Raw genomic sequence first — 14,389 nt, 5'->3', positions numbered from 1 at the left:
AAAAAAAAAAAAAAAAAAAAAACAAAAAGGAAAAAAAAAAAAAAAAAAAACAGGGTTCCTTTATGTATCAAATATCTATTACCCAGCAATGTAGAGTAATATTTTCAACTTTGGAAAGTAACATGGCAGGTTACAGTCAAGGTTATCTTCCTTTCTTTGAGACTTACTGCGTTTCTTACTTGAAAACAAGCCAAGCAATTGATCTTCAGCAAGAATAGCCTTTTCTGAAAGACCCCCTTCACTGATAAATTAAAAAGTTCATTTCCAATGCTCCAGAAGATTCATTACTCAAGGATATAAATTCCAATTCCCACTAACTGTAGGAGGAGTCAACGGGTATCAGAGGGTATGATAGAGTAGTACATTAATGACCCCTCAATGAATTACACCTCCTCCGTATATACTCACTTGCATATCCTCCCTCCCACATTGACTCAGACTCAAATATACAACTTGCTTTGGCCAATGGGACACTGCCAAACGTCATACAAGCAGAGGCTTGATAAGCACTTGCACACTAAGACTTGCCTTTTAGACTATAGCCAACACCATGCGAAGAAACTCAGTCTGGCCTCCTTGAGCATAAAAGGCCATAATACAGAGAGATAACCAGCCAGCTGAGTCCAGTTTTCAGCTGACCAGCCAGATGAATACAGTCTTATAAGTGAGTCCAGGTGAGATCAGCAGAATAACCATGCAGCTAATCTTGTGAGAAATAATAGATTATTGTTCTTTTTAAGACATACAGCAATAGGTAACTGATACAGAGTGTCCTCTAAATCCTCTGCCCTCTCCTCACAGAGGCTTCCTCTGGAGTTATTAACAGAATGCTTGAAAATTTTCTGGGATATAATATAATATGAAAATTTATAGTTTTAGGACAAAGCACTCTACTTAGGCCTATGGACAAAAACATTACAAGTCAGAAGTATAAAGATCATAAACTAATTTTTAATATCAGAAATCTAGAGAGTTTTTCAAAATCTTACCTCAATAACTTGCTATTTCCTTCTCCATCATCATCAAAATCCAGCCTGGAGAAAGCCAACAATAAATATTGTAAGCCTATTGTTAATACAGAACATTAAGAAATTAAAATTTCTTAACACAAGCTACCTGTACACCCACCCAAATGGAAAAGGAAAAAAGGAGTGGGAAGAAGTCAAAGAAAGCTATGTTACCTCTTTCTTATAGTGCTATATTGGGCAAAGAAGTTGGGCAACAGAAAAAAAGCACCTACTGCTACCTTAACACTTTCCTAGGGTAGCTAGCAGTCCACCTTTGCCAAAGTTTTACATCAGACTACACCATCTACAAAAAGAACAGAAATCCACTCACAAAAGACAGAAAAAATTAAGATAAATAATTCAGGTCCATTTTTCTTTTCTATGGTCTACAGTAAGCCATGGTACCACCTTTCCAAAACATCTTTCAAAACAGTGATGTTATATAAAGGAGTGATTTAAGACCTAAAAAAATTGTTAGATAAACTTCTGCTATGGTCTGAATGTTTGTCCCCTCCACAGCCCATGTAGAAGCTTGATACCCAATGTGGCAATGTTGAAAGGTGGGGCCTTTAGGAGGCCTGTGCCCTTATGGATTGGATTAATGTGTTAATGGATGAGTGGATTATCACGGGAGGGGCACTGGTTACTTTATAAGGAGAGCAGGCAAGCACGTTAAAGCATTCTTGCTCAGCCTTCATCATGTGATACCCTGAATCACCAGGGGACTCCACCAAGAAGGCCCTCATCAGCTGTGCCCCCTGGACCTTGAACTTCCCAGCCTCCAAAACTGTAAGAAATAAATTTTCTTTCTTTATAAATTCCCCAGTTTCAGGTATTCTGTTATAAGCAACAGAAAAGTGACTAATACAGTTTATTTCCTTCATTCATCTAATAAATGTAATATATACAAGGGGTTTTCAAAATGTTCATGGAAAATGTGTATTATGAAAAAACTATGCACAGATTGCAAAATTTTTTGCATTGAATAAACTTGTACTAACTTGTTATAACATGTCTGAAAAGGATCTTGTTGAGGCACTAAGAAGGATAAGACATCAGTTTGAAAAGAGCCCTTCTCTGAGCAATAAGAATTCTGCTAAATTGTAGCCAGAACAAACATTAAATTTACAGTGGAGCTTGGGTGGAAAAATGGTGAAATCACTGATGCTTTATGAAAAGTTTATGGGGACAACACACCAAAGAAATCAGCAGTTTACAGGTCTGGCTGGTTAGCTCAGTTGGTTAGAACACAGCCTTGTAACACCAAGGTAGTGGGTTTGAGTCCTCACCCTGGCCAGAACCAAAAACAGAAATCAGCAGTTTGCAAATGGATAACTCGTGTTAAGAAGGAACGAGACAATGTTGAAGATGAAGCCTGCAGTAGCAGACCATCCACATCAACGTGTGAGGAAAAAATTAACCTTCATCCCTAATGGGAGAGGACCACTGATTAACAGCAGAAACAATAGCCAGCACTACAGACATCTTGATTGATTCAGATTACATGATTCTGACTGAAAAATTACAGTTCAGCAAACTTTCTACTCAATGGGTGCCAAAACTATTGCGCCCAGATCAGCTGCAGACAAGAGCAAAGCTTTCAATGGGAATTTCAAACAAGTGGGACGAAGATCCTGACGCATCACTTCGAAACACTGTAAGGAGATGAAAAGTAGCTTTACCAGTATGATCCTGAAGACAAAGCACAATCAAAGCCATGGCTACCAAAAGGCAGAAGTGATCCAGTGTGGAGGTGGTCCAGTCAAAGCAAAAGCAAACTGGTCAAGAGCAAAGGTCATAGCAACAGTTTTTTGGGATGTTCAGTCATTTTGTTTGCTGACTTTCTGGAGGGCCAAAGATCAAAGCAAAAGCAAACTGGTCAAGAGCAAAGGTCATAGCAACAGTTTTTTGGGATGTTCAGGCATTTTGTTTGCTGACTTTCTGGAGGGCCAAAGAATAACATCTGCTTATTTTGTGAGTGTTCTGAGAAAGTTATCCAAAGCTTTAGCAGAAAAACTCCCAGGAAAGCTTATTCACCAGAGAGTCCTTTTCCTCGACAACACTCCTGATCATTCCTCTCATCAAACAAATGCAATTTTGCCAGAGTTTCAATGGGAAATCATTAGGCATCTATCTTACAGTCATGATTTGGCTCCTTCTGTTTTCTTTTTGCTTTCTAATCTTAAAAAATCTTTAAAGGGGGCCGGCCCGTGGCTCACTCGGGAGAGTGCGGTGCTGATAACACCAAGGCCATGGGTTCGGATCCCAAATAGGGATGGCCGGTTTGCTCACTGACTGAGCGTGGTGCTGACAACACCAAGCCAAGGGTTAAGATCTCCTTACCAGTCATCTTTTAAAAAAAAAAAATCTTTAAAGGGCACTCATTTTTCTTCAGTTAATCATGTAAAAAACACTGCACTGACATAGTTAAATTCCCGGGACCCTCAGGTTCTTTAGGGATGGACTAAACGGCTGGTATTATTGTTTACAAAAGTGTCTTGAACTTGATAGAGCTTATGTTGGGAAATAAAGTTTATTTTTTAATTTTTATCTTTTAATTCCATTTTTCCACAAACCTTTTGAAGTGCCCTGATATTACATTCAAGACTTCGTGCTAGGTGAGGTAAAAACAAGAAACTTGTTCTAAAGGGGCTCTTTACCCAGACAAATACAAATATAAAACAAGTGAGAATGGGAAAGTGCCATGTAAAGAGCACAATTAACATGCTACAGACATTCAATGAGAGGTGACTTTCATTTCAAGAGATTAGGACAGGTTATAGGCAATGGAGTAGGCCAATCTCCTATTAAGCTCTGTACTCCTTTACACTAAAATGTCGCTCATGTTACCACGTTAACCCATTGATCGCTCTTGTCATCTCACTAGTGGGATAACATATTATGGACCTCTAGATGGGTAGCATATGAAGTACATAACATCAATCCTGAAAGTGTTCCTCTTCTTCCTTCTTCCTGAAGCCCCTGATCACCTGTCAAAATCCATCCATCTGCCCAATAACTCCATTTCTAAGAATCTGTCCTAAAGAAATAACTTGAAATAAAGAATAAGAAGTTTACTGCAGCATATATATGGTAGCAAAATCTTCAAAACAATTTAAATGTCCCAAAATAGGAATTAAGTAATCCTTTTATGCAACCATTAAAAATTATGTTTATAGGGCCGGCCCGGTGGCGCACTGTTATAGTGCGCCACTTGGGAAGCGCGGTGGCGCTCCCGCCGAGGGGTCGGATCCCACATACAGACCGGTTCCCGCTCACTGGCTGAGTGAGGGGCGGGAGCAACGCAGAGGGTTGTGATCCCGTGGCCGGTCCCGGTCCGGTACGGGTGCGACACTGAGGGTTGCGATCCGTTGCCGGTCATGAAAAAAGACAAAAAAGAAAAAAAAAATTATGTTTATATAGAATATGCAACAATATGAAAAAAGGTTATTATATATGATTAGGTAAAAAAAAAAAAAAAACAGGCTACATAAAACTATATAATTGTGAGATCATAACTATTAAAAAAGATTTACGTATAGAATAATGACTGAAGGAAATACACTAAAAAATTGATGGTAGTTGAGTTTGGCCATTTTATTGTTCCTTCTAACTTTCATATTTTCCAGCCTTTCTTTAAAAGAAATATTAAAAGACTTCCAATATATTTTTCTGATTAACAATAATACACTTTCATTTCAGAAAATCTGTAAAATAATTAAAAACAAAAGAAAAACAAGTCACCCATAATCTCATCACCCAAAAATCTGATAAGTATTCTTTCAGTTTTTTTTTGCTATGCACATATGTTACACATATTTTTTTCTGGCAGAATGAAATATTATATATACTGTAATGTCTCAACATATTGTGAACATTTTTCTGTACTGATACATATTTGTAACTTCTAATAGCTATACAGTATTCCACTTGTAAATAAACTATAACTTTCTCAAGTGATCTTCTAATTTTGATATTTATATAGCTTCTAACTATTTGCTACTATATATAACCACAATACAGTGTTTAAGACAGTGGACTCTCAAAGCTAAACTCCCAGTGTTCATATACCTAGATCTGCTACTTATTAGCTTTAGAACCTTAGAAAGTTACTTATTTATCTTATGCCTCAGTAAATGAGTTACAGTATGTAAAGCAAGTCTTAATATGTTACTCCCATTACCACTTAGCCCAGGGATCACTCATTATTACTGGCAGGACAAAACTTAAAGACTAGTTATAATATTAGCTATATAATTTTTTTAAAGAATAGGAAAAAAAAAAGAGGGCTGGCCAGTGGCTCACTTCAGAGATTGTGGTGCTGACAACACCAAGTCAAGGGTTAAGATCCCCTTACTGGTCATCTTAAAAAAAAGGGAAAAAAAAAGAAAGAAAAAAAGGAAATTTAATACCAAAAAACAGATAATATACTACCCATTCTTCCAGGTCCTTCTAAATTACCTCCTTTCTGAAGCTTTTCCCAATCTTTATCAACCAAATGTGATATTTCTACACACAGAAAAAAATACAGCAATATATAAAACTTTATTACAAAACTTGGCATATTCTAGGGCCGGCCCGGTGGCGCACTGGAGAGTGCGCCGCTTGGGAGCGCGGCGGCGCTCCCACCGAGGGTTCGGATCCCATGTGGAGACTGGTTCCCGCTCACTGGCTGAGCACGGTGTGGGCGCAACACCGAGGGTTGCGATCCTGCTGCCGGTCCCTGGTACGGGCGCGACACCGAGGGTTGCGATCCCGTTACCGGTCAGTAAAAAAGACAAAAAGGAAAAAAAAAAAAAATTGGCATATTCTATCTTGTCATTATACTTAACTGTGTAACAATTATCCCTTCTCAACATAAGCAACTTGGAGACAAGGACTGTGTTTTATTATCTTTGTATCCTACTAGCATTCAGCACAATGCCATACACGAATTAGGCATTTAATAAATACGTTTGGAACAGAATGGACTTTGCATTCCAAACTGAGCAACATATCAATAACTTAGAAGAGAAATATTCTAGAATTCAATGTTTTCTAAATTTAGAAAAGAAACCTATCCAATTGATTTTGATAATGCAGACACAAAACTTAATGAAAGCAGCAAACAGTTTTCTCAGTAACAGCAAAATCTCTAGGCTTAGCCACAGTCCTTTACCTTGCAAAGATTCTTGGTTTAAAAAAAAAACTCCTTATAAGAAACTTAAATAAAAACATCAATTCCATATAATGCAAAAATTCAGGAACTAAGGAGAGTTATAGGACAGCAGTGTAGTTAGTAACTAGTTGAAGTGAGAAGGTCTGAAATAGACAAGTGGGTTCAGCAACTGACTAAATTAGGTTGGTTTATAGGAGAGATATTCCTGACACACTATACTCAAACTCACCCTGGTCGCCGCTTAATAGCCCTCTGGACAATAGCTCCTCCACCTTGAATCCCAGGCCCGGGGTTTCCAGAGGCAATGGTTGGACCCAGTGATGGTACATCTGATGTCATTTCTGCCAGGAAAAAAAAAGAAAATACACATTTAAAAAAAGAAGGTTCTTCCTTATCATCAGTATCATCAAGTTGGCTAAAAAAGAAAGGCTCAAGCTATGGATAAAATCTCAGTACTCTGCTAGAAAACCCAAATGCTCATATCCAGATTGATCTTGAACTCTTACATTGGTAAAAGATTTTCTCATACTTCAGTTCCCCCACCTTCAGAGTCTGGAAGAGAGAATACTATATTCTGCAGCTTTCACTTAAAAGCTGATAACACTGACATAATATTAATTAAAAATAAACACACAAAGTAGTTTATACATTTTATTCATGCAGCAAATATTTGTTAGCTCCTTTTATTTAACAGGAATACAGAAAAGCCCAAAAGTAAAAATCACCTAAATTCAATACTTAAAATTATATAGAGTAAAACTGAAAGTCCTTCATTATGTCTCCCCCTTCTTCCCCCATCCCCCCTTTCAATTCAATCTCATCCACTAGCAATAACCACTGCTAACATCTGAGTATATTTTATCTCTTATTTTTTCCCTTAGTTTACATATGCCTATCTCTAATCAAAAACGGCACATTTTTTCTTAGTAAAAATGGAATCTTGATCTTCAACTTGCTTTTGTTATTTAAATATATATCATGGGGCTGGCCAGTTAGCTCACTTGAGGGAGGTGTGGTGCTAGTAAATATACATCATGAGTATCTATCTACACACACTCATAATTCTACATATATATATCTCATTCTTTTTCATGACTTCACATCATGAAAGTGTATCATATTTTATTCAACTAGTCCCCAACTGACATTTAGTTGTTCCCAATGTTTTACTATTATAAATAATTTTACTATTACAATATTTTTATTACAAACAATAAACATTTTGATAAATACTTTTGCCCCAAAAGTACTTATTAAATGCGTAATTCATGTATGGCATTATGAAGATTGCTAGTAGGAAACAAAGATAAATAAGACAGAGTCTTGTCTCCAAGTTGCTTATTTTCTGACAGAGTTAATCATCACATAAATATACAAGAAAGAATTATAAATAATGTATACATATTATTTTATTATTGCACATAATGTATATGTAAATGTCCAAGAACAAATATATATGTAAATGTCCAATAACATTTATGTATACAACTTTAAATTCTCTTGCTATTTAGGATAGATTCCTAGAGGTGGAATTTGCTGTGTCAAACTATATAAGCATTTAAAATTTTGAAGGTTATGCTAAACTACATTCCAAAAAGGCTACTACAATTTCTGCTCCCACTAACAGGATATGAGAGTCCTTATTTCCCTCACCATCACTGGATATCATACTTTTTATTTTTACCAAATCTGACAGGTAAAAATGTTACATTACTTGTTTCATTTATATTATGCTTCTTTTTATATTTATAGGGCTTCTAAAATCAAAGAATTGACTCTTCATATCTTTGGTATTTTTATGTTCAATAATGTCCCTTTCTAATGAATTTGTACAATCTATCAGTATATAAGAACATTAAGCCCTTGGTCTATTATTATGTATTACAAATATTTTCTCACCACCTATTAATGCCTTTAACTATACAACATTTTTTATTTTTATGTTGTTAAATTTATCAATGTTTTCCTAAATAGTTCCTGGATTTGTCTTGCTTAGGAAAGTTCCCCAAACTCCTGGTTATTTCTATATTTCTTAATATACTTTTTTCCAGATTTGTATCATTAATACATCTGGAATTTATTTTTGTATATGGCATAAGGTAGGGCTCTAATTATTTTCTTCCAAACAGATAGCTAACTATTCCAACATTGTTTCTTCCTTTCCTAACTTATCTTAAGCTCTCCTTTATTATACCTTAAGCATCTCCTTTATTATACCTTAAATGTCTATAGGTTCTTGATCTCTTTCTGCATTTTTATTCTTCATTAATTTATTTTCCTATTCCTATGTGAGTACCAAACACTTTTGATTACAAGAGCTTTATAGTACATTTTAATTATCTAATAGGAAAAGCCCTCAGGTCCCCATTAATTTATTTCATAAAATTTTCATTTTAAATGTTATACATTGACTTCTGCTTCCAGAACAATGGAGTAGATGTACTTTTCTCTATTTCTCCTGATAAATACAACCAAAAATCCTGAACATTATATATAAAACAAATATGAGTACTCTGAAAGGCTGAGAAAAGAAAGCAGACCAGCTAGGAACCTCTGGACCTGAAATGACAAGGTGGTTTTCCCAGTGTTTTCTTTTTGCCTCATATATCCCAGACATGGGGCTGAAGAAGTCAGCAACCTGGAAATGCCAACAGTCACAGACAAAAAGAGTTTCCCAAAAAGCCTGCTCTCTCTAATCAAAGGACCGGGAGAAGGAGCAGCCTTTCAAGATAAAATTTTTAGACAATGACTGCCAAACATGACGGAAAACTGTGGCCCCACTATCATCTATACCAGCAAAAGCTAAGTGGGGGGCCCAGACTTCCATCCTTGTGAGGCTGTAACGAGGCACCTCAACATCCTTGCCAGAGTGGTGTCAGACAAGGCCACGTAGGGACCAGAAGCTTTCATTTCCACTGGTCTGAAATAGGGACCATCCCCTGACAATGTCAGTGGAGACCTTGTGGGGAGCTGTGACTCTCACCTTGACTCAACAGTAACAAGGAGCCCTCACCTCAGGTGTCAATTGAAGCTGAGCAGGAAACATGGAATTTTATCTCCACCTAACAGTATTGGGGCAGCACTCCAACTTCCCCTGCTGAAGTGATGTCAGAGAAAGCTAAAAGAGAAGGCTTAAATAAAATCCAGTGTCACACAACATAATACAAAAATGTCCAGGTTTCAATCAAAAATCACCTGTCATACTAAGAATCAGGAAAATGTCAAACTGTTTGAAAAATGGCAATCAAAAGATGCCAATGCTGGGCCGGCCCGGTGGCGCACTGCTACAGTGTGCCACTTGGGAAGCGCGGCGGCGCTCCCGCTGAGGGTTCGGATCCCATATACAGACCGGTTCCTGCTCACTGGCTGAGCGAGGTGTGGGAGCAACACCGAGGGTTGTGATCCCGCTGCCGGTCCGGTACGGGTGCGTCACTGAGGGTTGCAGTCCGTTGCCGGACATGAAAAAAGACAAAAAAAAAAAAAAAAAGATGCCAATGCTGAGATAACACAGATGTTAGAATTATCTAACAAAGATTTTTAAAGCAGCCATAATAAAAATGCTTTGACAAGCAATTACAAACACATTTGAAACAAATGAAGAAATAAAAAGCCTCAGCAAAGAAACAGGAGATATAAAGAACCAAATGGAAATTTTAGAACTGAAAAATAGATCATATGAATGGCCTTATAACTATGAAGGAAATTAAATTCATAATTTTAAAACTCATAAAATAAAGGCTCAGATGATTTCACTGGGGAATTCTATCTAAGAAGAATTAACACCAATTCTACACAATCTCTTCCAGAAAATAGTTCAGGAAGGGGACACCTCACAATTCATCTAATGAGGTGACTTTTACCCTGATATCAAAACCAGACGAAGAGTAGAAAACAATACAAAACTAGAGACCAGACTGACTTTAGATTTTTTAAATGTTTTATTTATTAATCCTAAAATCTACCACCAAATTATTTATAATAAATTGCACTTAAAGGCCGGCCTGTGGCTTACTCGGGAGAGTGCAGTGCTGATAACACCAAGGCCATAGATTCGGATCCTATATAGGGATGGCCGGTTTGTTCACTGGCTGAGCATGGTACTGACAACACTAAGTCAAGGGTTAAGATCCCCTTACTGGTCATCTTGAAAAAATAATAATAATAAATTTTAAAAACTAATAATACGTTGCACTTAGCCTCAAACACAAAACACCTATTATACGTCTTTTATTACAAGACCCAAGCATAATAATTCCCTTTAATACACATCCATTTAACACTTGATAGAGAACTCAAATAGCTGCCATTAAAATAGTGATGCATCACAAAGCTACATTGCCTACTGGCAATAAAGACAGATGCATAGACAATGGAACAGAACAGAGGAGCCCAGAAATAAACCCTCGCATACATGGTCAAATGATTCTCAATATGGATGCTGAGACCATTCAATGGGGAAAGAAAGAACAGTCTTCAACAAAAGGAGCTGGAAAAACTGGATATCCACATGCATAAGAAAGGGCTGGATTTTTACCTTGTACCATACGCAAAAATTAACTCAAAATGGATCACCCACCCAAACTTAGGAACAAAAATTATAAAACTCTCAGAGGAAAATATTTTGACACTGGATTTAGTAACAATTTCATGGGTATGACAACAACAAAAGTGCAAGCAACAAAAAAAAATTAAAGTGAACTTTATCAAAATTAAGAATTTTTGTGCGTCAAAGGATACTACCAATAATGTGAAAAGACAACCTACAAAATGGGAGAAAATACTTTTAAATCATGCATCTTATAAGGGATTAATATCCAGAATACCTAAAGATTTTTTAAAACTCAAGAACAACCCAACCCAATTAAAAAATGGGAAAGGGGGCCGACCTGGTGGCGCACTAGAGAGTGCGCCGCTTGGGAGTGCAGCGGCGCTCCCGCCGAGGGTTCGGATCCCATGTGGAGACCGGTTCCCGCTCACTGGCTGAGCGTGGTGCGGGCGCAACACCGAGGGTTGCGATCCCGTTACCGGTCAGTAAAAAAGACAAAAAGGAAAAAAAAAATGGGAAAGGAACATGAATAGACATTTCCACAAAGAAGATATATGACCAACAAGCACATGAAAAGTGCTCAACATCACTAATCATCACAGAAATGCAAATCAAAACCACAAGAAACCATTTCATACCAATTAGGATAGCTATTATCAAAACAAAATAACAAGCACTGGCAAAGATGTACAGAAATTGGAACCCCTGCACACTGCTGGTGTGAGTGTAAAATAGTGCAGCCACAATGGAAAACATATAGGGGTGCCTCAAAAAATTAAAAATAGAATTACCATATGACCCAGCAACTCCATTTCTGGGTATACAGCCCCCAGAATTGATATTTGTACACCCATGGTCATAAAAGCACTATTCACAATAGCCTCTCAAAGAGATATTTGTACACCCGTGGTCATAAAAGCACTATTCACAATAGCCTAGGGTGGAAGCAAACCAAGTGTCCATCAACAGATAAATGGATAAAGAAAATAGTGTATATAATTCAATGGAATATTATTCAGCCTTGAATAAGAAAAGAAATTCTGACATATGTACAACATAGATGAACCTTAAAGATACCATACTAAGTGAAATAAGCCAGTCACAAAAGGACAAATACTATATGATTCTACTTATATGAGGTACCTACAAGTAGCTATATTCATAGAGATATAAAATAGAATGGTGGTTGCAGGGGCTGGGGGAAGGGTGAATGGGGAGTTACTGTTTAATGGGTACAGAGATTTAGTTTTGTAAGATGAAAAAAGTTCTGGAAATGGACGGTGGTGATGGCTGCACAATAGTGTAAATGTACTTAATGCCACTGAACTGTGTACTTAAAAATTGTCAAAATGGTAAATTTTATGTTATAGGAAGGGACTTCAAAAAGTTCATGGAAAAAAAGAACTGAAAGATAACATGAATCTTTCCATGAACTTTTTAATGTAATCTCATATGCATTTTTCCACAATAAAAAATTCTTTATTATATAAAAAATCTGAAGAAGTTTTGTATCATTGAAATGGGAAGTTTGGGCCGAGCCCGTGGCACACTTGGGAGAGTGCGGCGCTGGGAGCGCAGCAGCGCTCCCGCCGCGGGTTTGGATCCTGTATAGGGATGGCCGGTGCGATGTGCTCACTGGCTGAGCGTGGTGCGGCTGGTCACAAAAAGGACAAAAAAAAAAAAAAAAAAAAAAAAAAGAAATGGGAAGTTTATCTACCATATACAATTAAGGAAAAAACAAATTACAAAAAAGAAAATATATTTACAGTAAACACAAATAACACATTTACAATGTAAAGTAAATAAAAATTTAAAAGTATATATAATATAATCCTTAATATAATATAATATGCATATAAAAGTCTGAAATGGGCCGGCCTGGTGGCGCACTGCTACAGTGCGCCGCTTGGGAGTGCAGTGGCGCTCCCGCCGAGGGTTCGGATCCCACATACAGACCGGTTCCCGCTCACTGGCTGAGCGAGGTGTGGGCACAGCACCGAGGGTTGCGATCCCGTTGCCGGTCCCGGTCCGGTACGGGCGCGACACTGAGGGTTGCGATCCGTTGCCGGACACGAAAAAAGACAAAAAGGAAAAAAAATAAAAATAAAAAATAAATAAATAAAAAGTCTGAAAGGACTCATTTATTGCATGCCTACTGTATACCGGGCACTGTTAGAGGCCCTGCGGGTAAAGCAATAAATAGAACAGACAAATACCTTAACCCTTACAAATCTTACATGTTAGTGGGAGAGACAGATAAACAAGAGAAATAACTAAAATATAAATTGACAATATAAAACTGCCACTTTATAGTTTAAATGGGCAAATATTGGTAATTTTATATGGTTCAATCTAATAGCATGTTAGATACTGATAAACGTGGAGAAAAATAAACTAAGGGAAGTTAAATCAGATGTATATAAAGGTTCAAAGGTATAAGGGTTGCAATTTAAGGTACTGAAGGAAGGCATCACTAAAAAAGGCAACATATAAGGAAAGATCAGAAAGAAGTAAGGGAATAAACCATGCAGGTGTCTTGCAGAAATGAATTCCAGGCTAAGTGCAAAGACTCTGAGGTAAGAGCTTGCCTGTTAAGTTCTAGAAATAGTGAAAATGATATCATGGCTAGGATGGAGCAAGCAAATGTTACACAATAAACTATTAACAGTGGTTATCTCTGGGAGGGCATTTAGAGACTTCTACATTTTATTCTTCTATATATCTACATTGTTTTGTCTTTCACATTAATCATATATTATTTTTATGGCCAGAAGACGCATGATCCCAATTTTTAAAAAAGAAAATGTATATATGCATGCCTATCTGCATGGCATGCACTGAAAATCTGAGAGAACATAGCTCAAATTATAAAGTTAAATAAATTTGGATTCTAACCCTAGGGTCACCATTTACTAGTTGTATGACCTTAGGCAAATTATTTAATCTCTTTGAGTTAACACAGCTAATAACAGTACCTACCTTTTGGGAGGATCAAATTAGATAATGCATATAATTAGCATGTAATTAGGTAACACATATAATTAGCATGTAATTAGGTAATACATTAATTAGCATAGTGCCTGACACACTTATCACTACTTCTTAAATAGTAGCTTTATAAAAAAAAATTATCGAACACCAAAATGTTAACTCATTTTGCCATTAATTTTTTCATTACAAAAGTAATATATTAAGGGCCAAGCCCGTGGCGCACTCGGGAGAGTGCGGGGCTGGGAGTGCAGCAGCGCTCCAGCTGCGGGTTCGGATCCTATATTGGGATGACCGGTGCGCTCACAGCGCTCACTGGCTGAGCGCGGTGCGGCCGGTCTCAAAAAGGACAAAAAAAAAAAAAAAAAAGTAATATATTAAAACACAATGTGCGGGGCTGGCAAGTTAGCTCAGAAGGTTAGAGCGCAGCCTTGCAACACCAAGGTCAAGGGTTCAGTCAGCCGCCAAAAAAAAAACCCCGAAATAAAACAAAACAAAGAAAGCCACGATGTGAATATACAGAAAACCAAATGCAGAAATCTCTAAAAACATTCAAACAATACAGAAGCGGAAAGACAAAAGTAAAATCCTCCACACATATACCCCAATCCCACTTTCCTCCCTATGGGTAACTTCTGTCAACATTTTTTTTTTTTTTTTTTTTTTTTTTTTTTTTTTTTTTTTTTTTTG

General features: G+C 37.1%; 1 protein-coding gene across 5 annotated transcripts in view; it reads right to left on the bottom strand.

The window, feature by feature from the left end:
* Positions 1 to 14,389, bottom strand: part of ARNT (aryl hydrocarbon receptor nuclear translocator) — a 55,237-nt gene that overhangs the window by 30,098 nt on the left and 10,750 nt on the right. For all 5 annotated transcript variants that reach the window (XM_008584515.1, XM_008584522.1, XM_008584545.1 and 2 more), the window contains exons 2-3: positions 6,395 to 6,506; positions 990 to 1,034 (exon numbers count right to left, since the gene is read on the bottom strand). In XM_008584515.1, coding sequence (XP_008582737.1) covers positions 990 to 1,034; positions 6,395 to 6,506 — 157 coding nt within the window. The remainder of the gene's footprint in view (positions 1 to 989; positions 1,035 to 6,394; positions 6,507 to 14,389) is intronic.

The sequence above is a fragment of the Galeopterus variegatus genome, unplaced genomic scaffold (genome assembly GCF_000696425.1).
Source record: "Galeopterus variegatus unplaced genomic scaffold, G_variegatus-3.0.2 Scaffold103, whole genome shotgun sequence".
Taxonomy (NCBI): domain Eukaryota; kingdom Metazoa; phylum Chordata; class Mammalia; order Dermoptera; family Cynocephalidae; genus Galeopterus; species Galeopterus variegatus.
The sequence above is the reverse complement of the archived record's forward strand: the minus strand, read 5'-3'. Positions and strand labels throughout refer to the sequence as shown.